This window comes from Salminus brasiliensis, chromosome 18 (assembly GCF_030463535.1).
Source record: "Salminus brasiliensis chromosome 18, fSalBra1.hap2, whole genome shotgun sequence".
Classification (NCBI taxonomy): domain Eukaryota; kingdom Metazoa; phylum Chordata; class Actinopteri; order Characiformes; family Bryconidae; genus Salminus; species Salminus brasiliensis.
Window position 1 is genome coordinate 18,814,417 of NC_132895.1, and position 15,281 is coordinate 18,829,697.

General features: G+C 41.4%; 2 protein-coding genes across 3 annotated transcripts; both read right to left on the bottom strand.

Annotated features, from left to right (window-relative positions):
• Positions 1 to 1,505: 1,505 nt before the first annotated feature.
• srsf1b (serine and arginine rich splicing factor 1b) lies at positions 1,506 to 6,102 on the bottom strand. 2 transcript variants are annotated; one of them, XR_011977833.1, is made up of 6 exons: positions 5,994 to 6,102; positions 5,668 to 5,864; positions 4,474 to 4,655; positions 4,178 to 4,350; positions 2,919 to 3,729; positions 1,506 to 2,193 (listed from the first exon to the last, which is right to left on the bottom strand). XR_011977833.1 is itself a non-coding variant. In XM_072662264.1 (5 exons), the coding sequence occupies exons 2-5, from the start codon at positions 5,859 to 5,861 to the stop codon at positions 3,541 to 3,543; spliced, it is 738 nt and encodes a 245-aa protein (XP_072518365.1). In that variant the 5' UTR covers positions 5,862 to 5,864; positions 5,994 to 6,102; the 3' UTR covers positions 1,506 to 3,540. The 2 variants fall into 2 exon arrangements, 1 of the variants encoding a protein (XP_072518365.1); XM_072662264.1 differs by having other exon boundaries at positions 1,506 to 3,729.
• A 790-nt stretch (positions 6,103 to 6,892) lies between these two features.
• On the bottom strand, positions 6,893 to 13,239 carry pigs (phosphatidylinositol glycan anchor biosynthesis, class S). The gene is made up of 12 exons (XM_072661914.1): positions 13,177 to 13,239; positions 12,732 to 12,871; positions 11,781 to 11,892; positions 11,600 to 11,689; positions 11,395 to 11,486; positions 10,994 to 11,231; positions 10,439 to 10,581; positions 10,229 to 10,343; positions 9,473 to 9,618; positions 8,687 to 8,787; positions 8,353 to 8,563; positions 6,893 to 8,082 (listed from the first exon to the last, which is right to left on the bottom strand). Exons 1-12 carry the CDS (start codon positions 13,193 to 13,195, stop codon positions 7,804 to 7,806), a joined length of 1,686 nt encoding a protein of 561 aa, XP_072518015.1. The 5' UTR covers positions 13,196 to 13,239; the 3' UTR covers positions 6,893 to 7,803.
• Between the last annotated feature and the right edge of the window lie 2,042 nt (positions 13,240 to 15,281).

The following is a 15,281-nucleotide window of genomic DNA, read 5'->3' on the forward strand; positions in this document are numbered from 1 at the left end:
TTCTGTAAAGTTATTTTAAGAGGAAATAAAAATTGAATGTACTTGCACTACTGTTCCTTACCTAAAGCTGATTTATTGTTAACATAAATGGAAAATTCCAGACGTTCAATAGTAATGAAACTTACTGTCATTTGTTGTTCCTGATCTGGAAGCCATGTGGATCCGCTTATTGATCAGCTCTCTACAGAGGCCATTGACTACAGATCAAGCAAAATTAAGGGGTCTCAGTGAATTACTCTGACACATTTGCCTGAAGTTTGCTTGTTTCATTTTAATCGTAGAATGAATTTATATTCCACATATATGCATATAAACATAAGTGGCATACATGCCAATGTATTTGACACTGGCCTCTTTCAAACATGGGGCACATATTTCCATCATATATCAACATACACAATATGTGTAACACATCTAACAACACGATAGCAAGTATCACACATATCTAAGTGTATGTACCATATTTAATAGCCTTATGAACATGTACATGTATTTGCCTTCCAAAAATACACACACACACACATATATATATATATATATATATATATGTGGGTGCAATCCATATATTATGCTTTTAATATACAATACTTGGATCTATGCATATCATACATGTCATGTTTTAAAATATACACCCAATTCATACACCCCTTGAGGTGTGCGCGCACCTAAGGCCATATAGAAGATTTCCATATGTGGTTGAATTGAACTTCCTCTCCAGTCTGCTGTCCTTTATTGTGACTGATCTGGTACCCCTGTGGATCCATGCATGTTGGCTCTTTTGAATATCTAAACACATCTGTGATAAGAGGAAAACTGTGAAAGCATTCCCCTCGTCAGTGAACCAATCCCTGGGATGTGTGTTGGATTACTATTCTGTAGGGAGTTGTTTTAGTCAGACCACAAAGTACACCTCAACATCTACTCAACTGGTGCAAAAAATAATAAGAAACAGTGCTTTCTGAGATGGAGATGGCTGCTCTTATTTTGGGGAAGGGAAACACTGGACTGCTTCACTCTTACATCTCTCAAATGCTTTCCTGAGTGTGGCCCCCTGTAAAGCACGCCAACTTTACCAGCACCCTTCTCTATTGTATTCATCCATCATTCATGAGGCTGGGGATCATTTTACATGCAGTTCAGCAGCAATATTTGATACCTTTATCCCATGTTTAGCTAGGCAAGCCAGAGCCTAATATGGGCATTTGCTCACAGTTATAAACATGACTGATTATCTGCAGCAATTTCCTTTTTAAATCCCATCTTCACTGAATCAAGATGTTACTGGACTTTAAAGGGCCTACAACCTTTTGTCATTCCCCAAGATCTACTTACAACACTAATGCAGGATTATGTGCCAAATAGCCATCATTAGTTCCCCCCTATTAATTCCATGAAGCTAGTTTTGTTTGTGCATTAGACTTATATGTAAATAATCACACTTTTGATTGGCCACCAGAAACAGTAAGTACACTACCTACTCAAACAAAACCTCACACACACACTGATGCAGGACTTCCAAACTTTATTCAAAGGGAGAGGGGAAAAAAAACAAAAAAAAAACAAAAACAAAAACACTACCAACTAGGAATCAGAAATAGCCAATTGAAAATATAACCCACCAAATTCAACACGGCAAAGGCCTAAAAATGCCGAAGCACATTGTACATTTGAAACCCTAAATCAACTACAAAACCCCCTTCAAAATGAGCCTCCAGCCCACCCCACCCAAACCCTAAATCCCCCCTATTTACCAAGCTCCTCATGTGGATTCCATCCAAAGCAACTGATCCGGCCTCCTGGTTCCTGGCTTTGCTCCATCTTACCAAAAACTCATCTTATAAAACAAAAACAGCTGGATTCCTTCAGTGTGCACATCTTTGGTTTGGCTCCACCAAAAAAAAATCAAAAAGGAAAAAAAAAAAACAAAAATACAAAAATTTAATTTTGTTCTACAAAAGCCAATTGAAAAGCCAAGTTTTCCGCTTTTTGTTTACTCCATTAAATGCGGTTTGGCGAGGGAGTGTGGGGCTGGGTTTGGGATCCTCTCCTACGGTTCCCGTTCCCGGTAAATTGATCCCGCTCCACGTATGTATCCATCCTTATCCTAATCCTAAGCCTGCTCCTGATCCTGAACTGATCCAATGATCCGGCTCCAAGGATCGGGAAACAGTGAGCCCCTCCTCCAATCCAAACCTTTGAATACCAGCAAAATCAAAAAGAGGGAGGCAACAAGTTAGAATAAATCACAGCTAAATCAAAACACTTCTGTGTGCATCTATCAATGCATCTAAGAGATGATCGTAGGAGCGGTGTTTGTTCTCTTTCTTTCTCAAAGCATAAATGATATAAAAGGGTAACAAAATATGATATGCTCCAACAGAATCTTTAAGCACCACACTAAACAACGTTATATTGTGCTAATATCACCGACAAACAAAAGAAAACATGTTCTTAGTGGATTAGCAATTTACATTGGTACAAATGCATGAGGCAAACCTTCTTGCTTCAGTATCTATTGAATGTGTCTGCTCGGTTACACTACAGTGGCACAGTCCCAGTCCAGTTCTGATGACAAGCAATGGTTTTTGTATTTCAGATAAGCCAAAAAAAATAAAAAAAAGTCACAGTTTATTTAATTAGAAATGCTGTCCTGATGAATGCACGAGCATGGCAACATTCAGACAAAGAACACATGCATGCTTGGCAGCAACAACCATGAGAAAAGGTAAAAAGAAAAAGAAAAAAAAAATAACAAAAAGGAAGGGGAATTGTAAAGGGAGGGTAAATGGCAAAGCAAAAACGGAAGTGTTACTTTACTAAGACAATTCAGAATACGTAAAAGGTCTGAGGGGGGAAGGGGAAAAAAAAGAAACAAATCCTGCCATATTTAAGGTGACTAAAGCCGCTTGTTGTCATACCATTGTCAAAATTGAAATGCCTGCTCCTCCTCCTCCAAAAACGCTTTATCCTAATATGAATGAACTGTGCTTGACAATCCTTTATTCCAAAGCATTCTTTAATCCTGCTCCTCTGTTGTCTATAGAAAGACACACGAAAAGGTAAAAATAGAACAGTTTTGCAACAAAAAAATCCTAGCAAACAAAATAAAAACCCAACCTCCCCTACCCCCAAAAGCCCATTACTAACAAACATACAATGGCGAAATCCTCAAACATGACATTTTAAGCATTTGAACATCTAACATATGTACCAATGATGGGCATGAAAATCCAGTTAAAATGTGGATGCTAAACAGAAGACACAAAAGGGAAAAGATAGGATGAGAGAAGACCGGATCGGACACTAGGATGGGGTATTGGGAAGAGGGAAGAGGAAGACAAGGGAACATCCACTTTGCTGTTGTTAGCTAAATGATTAAAAAGATAGGGGGGGGGAACAAAAACTTTTTGGGGGGGAAATTCTGCTGCAAACCAAACTGGGCCATGGGGAGACAAAACGAGTCAAAAGGGCGATGAAATACAACAGTGGGTCCAGCAGAGGGCGACACAGGATGTATGGTTGTGGCTGTAATGTGGGTGCTTAGGTGCGGGATCGAGAACGGCTGTGGCGTGGCGAATAACGTGGTGATCCTCTGCTGCGACGTGGCGAGTAGCTGCGGCTGCGGCTGTTGCTCCGGCTGCGACTCCTGCTGCGGCTGCGAGAGCGCGAGCGCCCATAACTCGGGCTGCGAGGACCGTCCACCTTTACGCGGATGTAAGCTGTCTCCCCCTGGGGAACACACAACAGACCACTTTCTAACAAGGAACAAAGAAAGTAATTCAGGAGACCACTTGAAGACTTACCACCTGCAGACCTAAAAACAATATTTTAGTCTCTGTAAAGTCCCCCCACCTTATTTACTAAGGCAAATTAAATGTAATGCAAGCAAACTCCAAAACTGACTATGGTTTTGGAATAACACCACAGGAGTGGAACAGCACTGGGAGTTGAAATAGCTGTTACAATTCTTTGTGTGGTAAATAATGCATGGCCCAATGACAAAATCACTTACATTGAAGTGAGCATCCTAAGCCATTCCTTGGATCCTCCTAGTCCATGTGGCTCCACCATGGGTTCCTGACATCAATCTTACCTTGATACATCCCAATCCTTAAGCTATGCCCTGTCCTGTCCTGTCCTTCCCAATGGCGGTTCCTATTGAGAAACTCAAACCTACCTCATGTGACCGGAACTTAGTGTTATCCAGCTTTCGAACAGCGTAGGTCATGTCTTCTTTGCGCACAAACTCCACAACACCGGTGCCATCTCGGAAAACATCAGCGTAACATACATCACCTGCTTCGCGCATGTGATCCTTCAGGTCCTGCCAGCTTCCGCTAGGAGGGAGTCCTGAGTAAAAATCAACACATTAACACCAGAGAACTCGGACATGAAGCTTAAGGAAGCTTGCAGATATCTATCCAGTACATTACAATAAACTGCCCTGAAACCCACAACACAGAGTAAACTGACCTGAAACTATGACCCTGTACTCGGAACGCCTAGACGGAGGGCCATATCTGCCTCTGGGGGCTCCAACTCCACCGCCTACTCCACCTCTTCCACCACCCCTGCCACTCCTGGGGAACTCCACCCGCAAACGATAGCCATCATAGTCATAGCCATCTCGTCCATACACAGCATCCTCAGCATCTCTACAGATACAAGAGAAGGCATGTTATTAGTATACCTCCAGTGGTTCAAGTAAGCAATCTGCATACGTGTGTGCTTTTGATAATTAGGATACACCAACAAGACCATGTTCATACTTACCTTTTAATACTGACCACCAACACTGGTTATGCCAATTGTTTAACACTTATTCAGCTTCAGTGTGATGTGGGCATTTACTGGTACTAAGGAAAAAGCACTGCCTTTTTCACAAAGAGCAGAAATAACCTGAGCACTTTGTCTACTCATGGCAAGACACTCAAAATGAAAATCCAACATCCATCAATATCTGCTATAAACAGCTAAGGTTACAGCAGTGAGCTTCTTTTTAAAGACTTTTGAGGAAAGTTTTGCTGTGTGCAACCTTTTATTGTAAGCTTATGCACAACACTTAGTATTTAGGCACTGCTGGCAGGATAACACACTTACTCTCAGTTTAGACTCACTAGGGTTCATACAGTCACTACAGAGTCGGTTGACTCCTGAATCCTGAGGAGCCCCTAAAGCATCAATCCGCTTAAGCGCTTTAGTTAAACCGAGGGAGCAATGTATTAACTGTAGAGCACTGATGTTAAATAATGGTAGCTAGCTACTTGTTAAGTCAGGGGAAGTTTTAGCTAGCTAGGTCTCGAAAGATCATTGGTCTGCCTCCATATTTTTGGGGCTCCGTAGGATCTTCAGTTTAACAATGAACCCCAGTTAGTGCTATAGCTAACTTAGCTAGCAGGCTAACGAGCTCTCGAACCACAGAAACTCCTGGACCAATTTTACGGAGGATTTGTTGGCTAGGCTAGCTGGCCTAAAGGAAACGCAATTAAACTTTTTTTCTTTTCTTTTTTTTTTTTAAATATATGGTAGAGAGAGTGTGTGTAGATGAACTCTCGCCGGATTTATCCGACACGAGTTAGTTAGCTACAGCTAGCTCACTCCGCCTCCCCGCCCTGGTGTAGTGGGAGGACGGAGGCCTGCAGCCTGAAGGAGACTCGTTGTTTTTACCTGGGGTCCTCAAACTCAACGAAAGCGAAAGGTGGTCCTCCTCTCCGATTTTTCAGGTCGATATCACGAATGGCCCCGTATTTGTAAAAAACGTCCTCAACGTCCTTGGTGCGAATATCGGGGGGTAAATTCCCCACGTAAATCCGGCAGTCGTTGTTTCCTGCAGGACCTCGGATCACACCGCCGCCAGACATTTTCTAACAGAAATAAACAGAAGTGAGACTCGGAGCTTCACCTAAAACACAACCCGACGTGTTCACTGCAGGGCGCAACACGTCCTATTAGTAATTAAACAATTACTAGCGAAGTGGTCAAAATGAATTTACCGAAAAACTTCCAACCAAGGTGGAGAGGAAAACACGGCTCTTAAAATGGCGCCTTTCTCTTCTGCTCGGCGGAAACGCAGCGCCTGTGTGCGGCTCGGGGGAGGCGGGACTGAGGGGCTTCACATTTGTACACACTCAGGCGGAAGACCAACCTGTGAGGAAACCACACGGCGTGGTGGAATAACGGCTGATTGTGCGCCCAATTACTGCAATTAACATGTTATTAAAACATCGTTAAAAAGACATTTAGTGCAATATTAGAGTTTAACCATACTTTCATGTCTTAGTAGTTTAGTGGATTTCAGACTCTAAACAGTCTTAATAATTAAATAAATATAAATATTATTTTTCTTGTTTCTTTCTTTGTCTTTTTTTTTTGGTGATCTTCTAACTAAGCAGATCCACTTTTAGGGAGGCCACACGTCGTGTACACTGCAAGTTAAAGTGCCACATAACTTACTGTGCCTGTTTACATAATCTAATATTACAGCAGTGATGTTTTTTTTGTTTGTTTTTTGATCGTGGTGAAAACTGCAATAAAATTATATTTCTATGCTAAAAATGAAAAAAGTAAGCACAGACTTTAAACACAGGACAATCCAAATTCTCAAAATCCATCAACAACAACTAATTCAAGCTGCTAAAGCTTTCAAAAGCACCTTTACTGAACATCTGTGGGTAAATACTGAAGTTATGCAATAAGACCCAAAGGTATTGCAGAGCTAGATGTGTTCTGCAAGAATCAGAACCTGTTGTACCAGCTGGCTAATAGCCATTATATTTTTGACTGTGTGGTAATCAACACCACAATTTCTCCTAAAATATAAAAAAATATGCTATGCTATTAACATACAATTTTATTAAGAAAAAGCAAAAAAAAAAAATCATATTTGTAGTAAACTTTGTAATAAAATGTAGCTTTTGATCAATAGATCTCGTTGTACCCAGCATGGAAAGACCTGTACCTGTACATGTTCAGCTTTTTAGCAATGCATACATTGTGTACTTGCATTTATTTCATATTCTTTTAACACATTAAAATAATAAATATTTTACAAAACAAAGTTTTATAAGCCTGCACAAGATTGTGTGAGGAAAAAAAAAATCAGTAGTTCAAAACAGGAAAAGTGGTTTTTAAATTGTACCGACTCAAAAAGTGCTCGGCTGTACAGTGAAACTTTCTTTCCAGTCATTTGAACAGTGTAATTAAACAAACACAGACTCATTAAACAAAGGTTGTTTTGTCCTGTGACAGGTTTCCTCATACGTCCATAAGTGTTTTAAGAATCAAGAATGTGAATGTATGTGTGGTATTCTGAAATATAAATCCACTCTCTGTATGAAATCTGCCCACTCACACATACATCCCTCTTGTTCCACAACCATATTCAACTAGACCGAGAAGCTTTAATGAGAAGACGTTCAACATGAGAGAGACATGCTGTCCTGAGTGAATTAATCAATGAACTGCTCGTTGTAGAGAAGCTGCCCATGTCAATATACAGTACAGCAGCAGAAGGCCAAATTTATTTCAAATCAATGCAGTTGTGATACCACTGATATAAACAGTGCCATGCACAATGACCCTACACTGGTGACTGTGTACAAGCGCTTCTTAGGTTTATTTAAAGGGGCTCGAATTTCCAGAGAATTTCCCAGGAGAACTCACATAGGCCTTATGGGACTAACGTCTGCTTACTTGTTGTTATGGGAAAACAAAAACAAACAAACAAACAAACAAGAACAGTGCATAGAAATAACGGTCACCAGCACACAGTGCCTCAAATCCTCTGCATGCGTTTGCCAGTCTTCAGTCTTTTTTGGCGAGTTTGTCTGCACGTCTTTGCCTGATCTCACCAGCGATCTTCAGCAGCGACAGCACGATGGGCACACACATCGGCAAGAACAGAGGGATGTAGATGGCAAACTTCTGATCATCAGGAAAGTATAAAAGATGCAGAAGAGAGGGATCGAAAAATGCCCTCTCAGAAGCCAAAATGGCCTCTCTGCTGTACTGCAGGGCAAAGGCCAAATTCCCAGCCTCCAGCTCAGCCACAGCTGCCTGCAGCGATGTCACAGCGCTGGAAACCTGCACCAGAAAGAGCAGCTTAAATACTGAAAACACAACATACAAGGTGCACGATACCTGCTTAAAATACCCCATGCAGATAAAGCATGCAGAACAATAAATAAAATCATTACATTTTCATTAGCAGAATTATTACATTGCATGCTATTGGAGTGCTAGGCCGTTCAACAGCTGAGTCTTTAAATTATGGACAAAAAAAAAAAAGATTAGGATTCTGGAGACGTAGACAGGTCTAAAACGTAGGCGTCTGAAAAGCCTTAAAATCTTTACCTGCTGGGCAATGTTGTCATTGATGACGATGTTGCCGATCTGGTCGAGCAGCTGGGCGAGGGAGGTTATAGTGGTGCTCGCTGTGGCCACATTCTCCACACTACGGCTCCACATCAACCGGTCCAGCTCCCAGTCAGCCAGGCCTGCACTGCCTGGACTCTGCAGCACAAAACCAGGGGGAGGCTGAGTTTTCTGTACTCCCAGCATCAGCCTAAGAGAGTGTGATAGAGAGAGAAAGAGAGAAAGAGAGAGAGAGAGAGAGAGAGTCAAATTGCATGTGAACATTAAAGTGATTAACCTGTCATGCGTATGTATACCAATACACAGTACACACCTTAACTGTGCCAAGAAGACACCCATTACTTTGGCCATGTTGATGCTGATATCCACAGGAAATTCAGCCTCAGGCTCGTACATGTCATTTACATTGTACACCTAAAAGACCAAGAGAGAAACACAGAAAAGGCATTCTAGTAATTCTATTTCTTTTTTCATTTTACAATTTATTCTTGTAAATTACTCCTTACTTATAAAATGCTGTGGTTTACAACCTGTGGACCGTAATGAGACTGCTACGATAAAGAAACCTTTAGTGATTATAATAGGAAAATAAAAATAATATAAGATATAGGATAAAGTTGTGTTTAATTTCAACAACATGTCCAAAATTTCCCATTTGAGACCATTTAAGGCAAAAAACATTGTCCATTATTTCTAATTCATAATGATGCAGAGTGCTTGAACCCTGATGATTATTATGATGATGCCACTTGTGCAGTTATTTGAAGACAGACACTCCGACAGTCCATTGAAATCAATGTGTTCTACATTACTTTAACATGATCTTATTTTTGACCGACCCTTCAAAATCAAATACAACTATGAGCTGGAGAGGAGGAGAGGCTTCCTTCTCAGGCAGCAGGCCACCACTACTCTTCCTAAAACTATTTCCATTTTTAATGGTTTTCCTGTATAAAGATTGTTGTCATTATCACACGTTGATTGGCCTGGGAAAGCCAACACAGCTAGCTAGTTGCTTTTATAGTTTTTGTTGCACAGAAATGATCCATCACGGATAACAGTAATTCTTTAGATATTTTTTGGAAGTTCAATACCATACCATAATGCCACCCCAGCGTGGGCTGTGAAAAGCATTGGAGGGAACCTCCCTCTTGCTGTGGTCTCTGATGAAGAGAGGAGAGTGATAGGCATCAGGCACGTACAGGAGGAAGTTCAGCACGGGGTTTGAAGATGCAGCATTGGAACCTACATAACAGAACAAAAGAGATACACAATCCATTGTGTCACATTTTTGAATGAAACACAGTATCAGGGAGGGTCTGTGAGCCAGTAGAGCAGTTCAGCTCAATAATAGATGTGAATTGTTAAAGGTGAAGTGTGATATTATTGGTTAATATCTTTCCCTGCCCGCTGGTGCAGGGTGACAATCAAAACTCATCGATTCACTAAACTAAACATAAACAAGGTGCATGATTAAATTAAATCTACTGAAAACTACGTTCAAATGGGCTGGGCAATATGATGAGATTTTATCATATCGTGATGATTTTCTGAGAATATTGAGGATATCGTCAGTGCTTATTATATATAAGTAATATATCAACAGCAGGTTTAATTACAAACATTGTAATTAGTCTGGCTTACTTAGATGAAGAGCAGCAGATGTTAAATAAAAATCACTGTACTCAGTCTGGGAGAGTATGTGAATAGCAGTTTTTAGGAATCTGTTGCTGATGTATTTAGTCTGTGATTACGTGTATCATGATAAGTATCGTGAAAAATGTCTTTAAAATGTAGTGATATAGTATTTTTACCATATCCCCCAGGCCTTTGTTCAAAGGCAAATCATTCTCACCTAGTCTGGCCTCCACAGGATTGATGACGTGTGCCAGGCTGTCTGCATTGAGCGTGTAGGCTGACACACTGTTGTCAAAACGAGGGTTGACCCCCAACACTGCATAGTACAGGATCTGATGAGAAGATGTAGCAAAAGAAGGCGCATAGGTCATATAAGCAGCAGAACTCTTATTATTTTTAATCTTAAAGGGAATGTATTCTTAAGAACCTGAGAATCCACTGAGAAGTTAGCCAATGGAGAGAGTTTGTCCAGAAGAGGCTGGATGTAGTTATTAACAGCACCCTCAATGTCCCAGTGCAGACTGTGCGACTTTGGGTCAGGGTTTAGGAGACTGAAGGTAATTTCATAACCTAAAGGGCAGGGAAAAAAAGATATCAGATGATGGGGTGAAATGTACTGTTTTTTGATGTGCATGTGTTTGTCTAAAATATGCTTTCGCTGTCACAGAACAACTTTTTAATGTTTTCATAATTTAACAAACAAAACACTATTTTTATGGTAAATGGACTAAATGAATTTCTTCATACAGCAATGATGATTATGATGGTAGGATTTTCACAGCATTTTAGTCACTTTTAATGACTAAGCTAGGTATTCTCTTATCACCTGCTGTTACCAGTGCTGGGAAGATAAAGACAAGCCAGGTTCTGTTAAGCCAACCATGGCATCTTTTCCAACTGCAGTACCTGAAGACCTTCATTAACTGAATCCTAGGCACCCTTTTATCAGTGGAGATAAAAAAATATTAGACAGCTTTCCAACCTGGACTGGACTTTAAGGCCCTCATGCTGTCAGCCAGGCTCTCCTTGCTGACTTGGCCAATGCGAATGCGATCGCTCAGGGCAGCCAGAATGTCCTGGTGGTTGAAGGACATGGTATTGGCCACTTGCTTCACTTGAGGCTCCAGAGCAGACAGCACCTCCTTCAGACCACCAGCTCCTTCGAATGGAGTGGCACGCAACAGGGCAGTGCGCCGCTTCCCAACATATACCTTCACATCCTGATTGCAGAGAAAAAGCGGCCTGTTATTTTCAACACTGGCAACCTCCTCATGTGCAGCTAACCCCTCGTGCTCTTAAACTCCACAATTAACATAAAAGAAGGTTCCCTTCATTTCCTAAATCCCACCTTAATAACTGTTTAAGTGTATGTACATATCTTACCGCTGGCAGCAGGGTGGAGCTTTCAGGGATGATGTACACAACCACAGACCCACAGGCACTCTCACTAAGCATGTGCAGGGAGAGATCAGCCTCTGCGTAAGGGTAAAGTCAAGCAAGAAGGCAGGGATTTTTGTCATCATACAAGATCGCTTATAAACGATAGAACAACAAAATGTGTCTGCAACTCAATGTAACACTTCCCAACCTTCAGCGCTGGGCTGGTTCAGAGCGTCTTCTTCCATGATGGTTGCAGTGCGATACTTAGTCTCATATCTGTACCGCAGCATGGTTTTGCCTAAAGTAGAGAAGATGAGGTGAACGGGCCATCCTCGCATTTGTGGTCTCTCTACTCACTTAGAGAAGCAGAAAGCAAAAAGTCTTCTCACCATCTACTTGATGCTCCTGCTCTCTGGTCTGACTAAGTGGAACCTTCTTCTGCTGTTCTGGGCTCAGCGTTCCTCGAGAGAAGACCACTTCTACCTCAACGCTTAACTGGAGCTTCAAACACAAAAAGCCACACCACTCTCACATATGCTCACTCGCTGACTGATGAAAAGACTAGACTGCCTGATTATCAGGTACACCTACTTTGGATTTATTGCATATGGATCATTTTAGGAACCAGTTACTTTGAAGGCTTACAAGTACTGCTTGCTGCACAATGTGGTGAACCATTCTCAGCATGGCAGTGACACAAAGTGACGAAAACATTGTATTGATGATATGCCAGACACACACTTGTACCAGTGCCACTCACTTAAACACATGTTGGTTTAATTGCTGTGTTGAGCATGAATAACATCTGGTCAGTGGCAATCCTACAGTGGCCCTTTTCCCCTTATGGAGGGCGTGTACCTGACAGCTGCTCATCCAACATTTCTACTGAAATTAAGGGTATTAATAGGGAGTTCACCACCACCACTACCACCTTCCTTTGCTACAGAAACGGCAGCAGCTTTTCAGGGAAAGCTTTGTGATGTGACGTGATTTGAGCATTGAAGAGGTCAGTGATGTCCAAACACCCAAGCTAATCTATTGCCACTGGTTCAATGACCAATGCTTGGGGGCTTTATACAACTCTATGCTTAGTGACTGTAGGCTTGTGTGTGGTTGTTCCAGACCATCCCATTCTATTGACAGTGCTTTTCTATGTTGGTTATGTAGACTGTGAAGGCAATTAGACACCTGAGTCGACAATAAAAAAAAATAAAAATAAAAAAAACATTAGAAGGGGTGTCTACTTTGGGCACATACTGTGTGTGGATGTACCGAAGATGCAGTAAATCCAGTGTATATGAAATGGCTCAATAGCAGGAAATGGATGTGATGGAAATTACCTGTAAGGAGTCGAGCTCACTGATTTGTGAAAAGGGAAGCCAGGCTCGGTACGTTTCGGTGGTCTTCCACCACAGAGGGATGCCCAATACGATGACCACAGCGGCAATGGCCAGCGCAGCATATCTCCCTCGCTGCTTTTCTGCATTCAGTACAAAAAGCGCCACATTTAACACAGGTGGGGTGCAGATCAACGGTGCAGATCAACGGTGCAGATCAAGAACCCACTAATAAAGCTGTCTGGAGTCCCTCATTTCCCACTGACTGACCCAGCCCTGCTGGAGACTACCGCCTACTGCTCGCTGATTAGAGCCTCAGTTTTCTACAGACACACTTCCACATTCACACACAGGCTCGTATACGAAACAAGAGCAAGACTCAAGCAATAAGGGGAGTTAAATAAAATCGAATACAGTAAAAATGAGGTAATATTTATGAATGACTCGCCTGTCTCGATCGCTGCCATCGCTGCAGGAATCTACTACCGCTTTGGAGCCTGACGCAGCGATCTGACCAATCAGAGCAGAGGAGGGGCGGTGCTATTGGTGTACGGGAAGCCGCGAAGGACACATTGCGTTCAGAAGCGTCTTTCCCGCCGATACAGCTGGACTTCCACAGCTAGACTTCCAAAGTATTATCCAAACGCAGTGCGGTTATTTTTCATTGATTGGTAATTAGAAATCATATGGGATTATTTCCTTGTCCATAGTAATTTAAATAGTGTGGGTTGTGGTGTTTCTAAACGTCACTGCTGCCACTTTCCTCTCTCGTCTGTCAACATGGATCAACATGGTTCCGTCTAAATCGTAACGTCCAGAGTAGTAGAGGAGAGTAAAATACTGATCAGTGTCTGTCTAAAATGTTTGTTTTGCATTTATTAATGAATAAAATGTTTTTCAGAAATACTGGGGTATCTTGAAAGTAGGACAGGAGGGGTTGGATCTCTGGATGTAATGAGGGCCTTCTCTTTAAAGGTCTTGTCCATAGAGGTCCAGTTTAACTTCATCTGTCATTAAATGAGGCAGATATAGTACATTTTGACCAACATATCAATTATAAGGACTATCTACTGCTGGATTGGTTTAGGCAAATCTGTGATTGATAGATAAGGCTAATTAAATATGTTGAATATAATATCTGTATTTTGAAGTGCAAATGAAAAACTATGGGGACACTTTTTCCCCTTTTGGGTCCTGTTTTATCATGTATGGACATATTAAATACTATTATGAGGTACAGCTTGTAGGAAGAGGAAAAGCCAAAAAGATCATTAGTTAGGATTGGTTTTAGTAAGTAGAACTTGTAAAACACGAGAAGCAGCAAAATCAGAAAGCAGTGGAAGAGAAAAAGTTTGTTAGTGAGATTATTTAGCTTTTTATTGTTCAAATGTCATAGTTATCAGATTCAGCACTCAAATCAACATAGATATGCTGACGATGTTTGGGTTTGAGATCAAAAGCTGAAAATGAGACAACAGATAAAAATTGTAACTTTTGAAAACCAATGTCAAAACATGAGACTGAAAGGTGTTTCTTGTTGGCCAGGTGTATCCTGCTAGTTTGGCTGTTTAAACAGTTATGAATGTCTGCTCTGGGTTTGAGCTCTGGGTTTCTCCTGCGATTTGTGCATTTGTGTGTAAATGTAGTTAGTTGAGAAGTAAGCTGAAATGGGGAACACTGATTAGAGCCATTGCCCAAGCACTGAGCAGAGCCAGTACAACCATCTGAAAAGTCCTTAAAAGTCCGGAAGAAAAGCAGGCCACTGGTGCTCCAACAGCCAGACATGGAACAAGTCGGCCAAGGAAACCAACAGCAGTTGATTACAGACACACTGTGAAGAGTTGTCCTAAAGCAGCCGGCACACCGTCCAGCACATCCTGAAGACAAAGAGCGCAAAAAAAGCAGGTGATGACTTTTTCCAAGCTTTGATTGAAGTAAACCTCATGTCCAAACCTTGTTCTCCATTATCTCATTTTTTTCTCATTTGAACATGTGATGTGGATCCGCTTGTTCTTCTTATTTTCAGTTTTAGTCATTTTGTGATTGACTTTCATTGAAAGTTAAGAAGGTTTTTCCTTCTCCTGTAAAGTTGCGGTTTTGAAGAGAACAGACACGATCAGTAAATTAGGTTCATTAACTACAATGAACCACCTACGCGGTGTATATCTGTGGTGTCAATTAAATACAATACAATATAATCATTTGAATAAGAGATCTGCTCTGATGTGCCAGCTGCTCTAAGCCGTTCCTTCAACATCAGAAGTGTGTGTGAGATGTGTGTCATTCTTTCAAGCTGGATAGTTTGCTTTAAGTGTGCTTTAAGATGTGCTACATAGTGTTCTGGATGGTGTGCCAATTGGTTGAAGATGTGCCGGATGGTGTGCTGTGTGCTGGATGGTGTTCCAAAACGTGATGCATGGTTTGTCTGCACATTTGAGATATTCCACATAGTGTTTAGAATAGGTGCCATTGTTTGAAGATATGTCGGATGGTGTGCTGGTTGCAACTTTAGATGTACTGGATGGTTTGCAGGCTAATTTGGAAGGTTCCCAT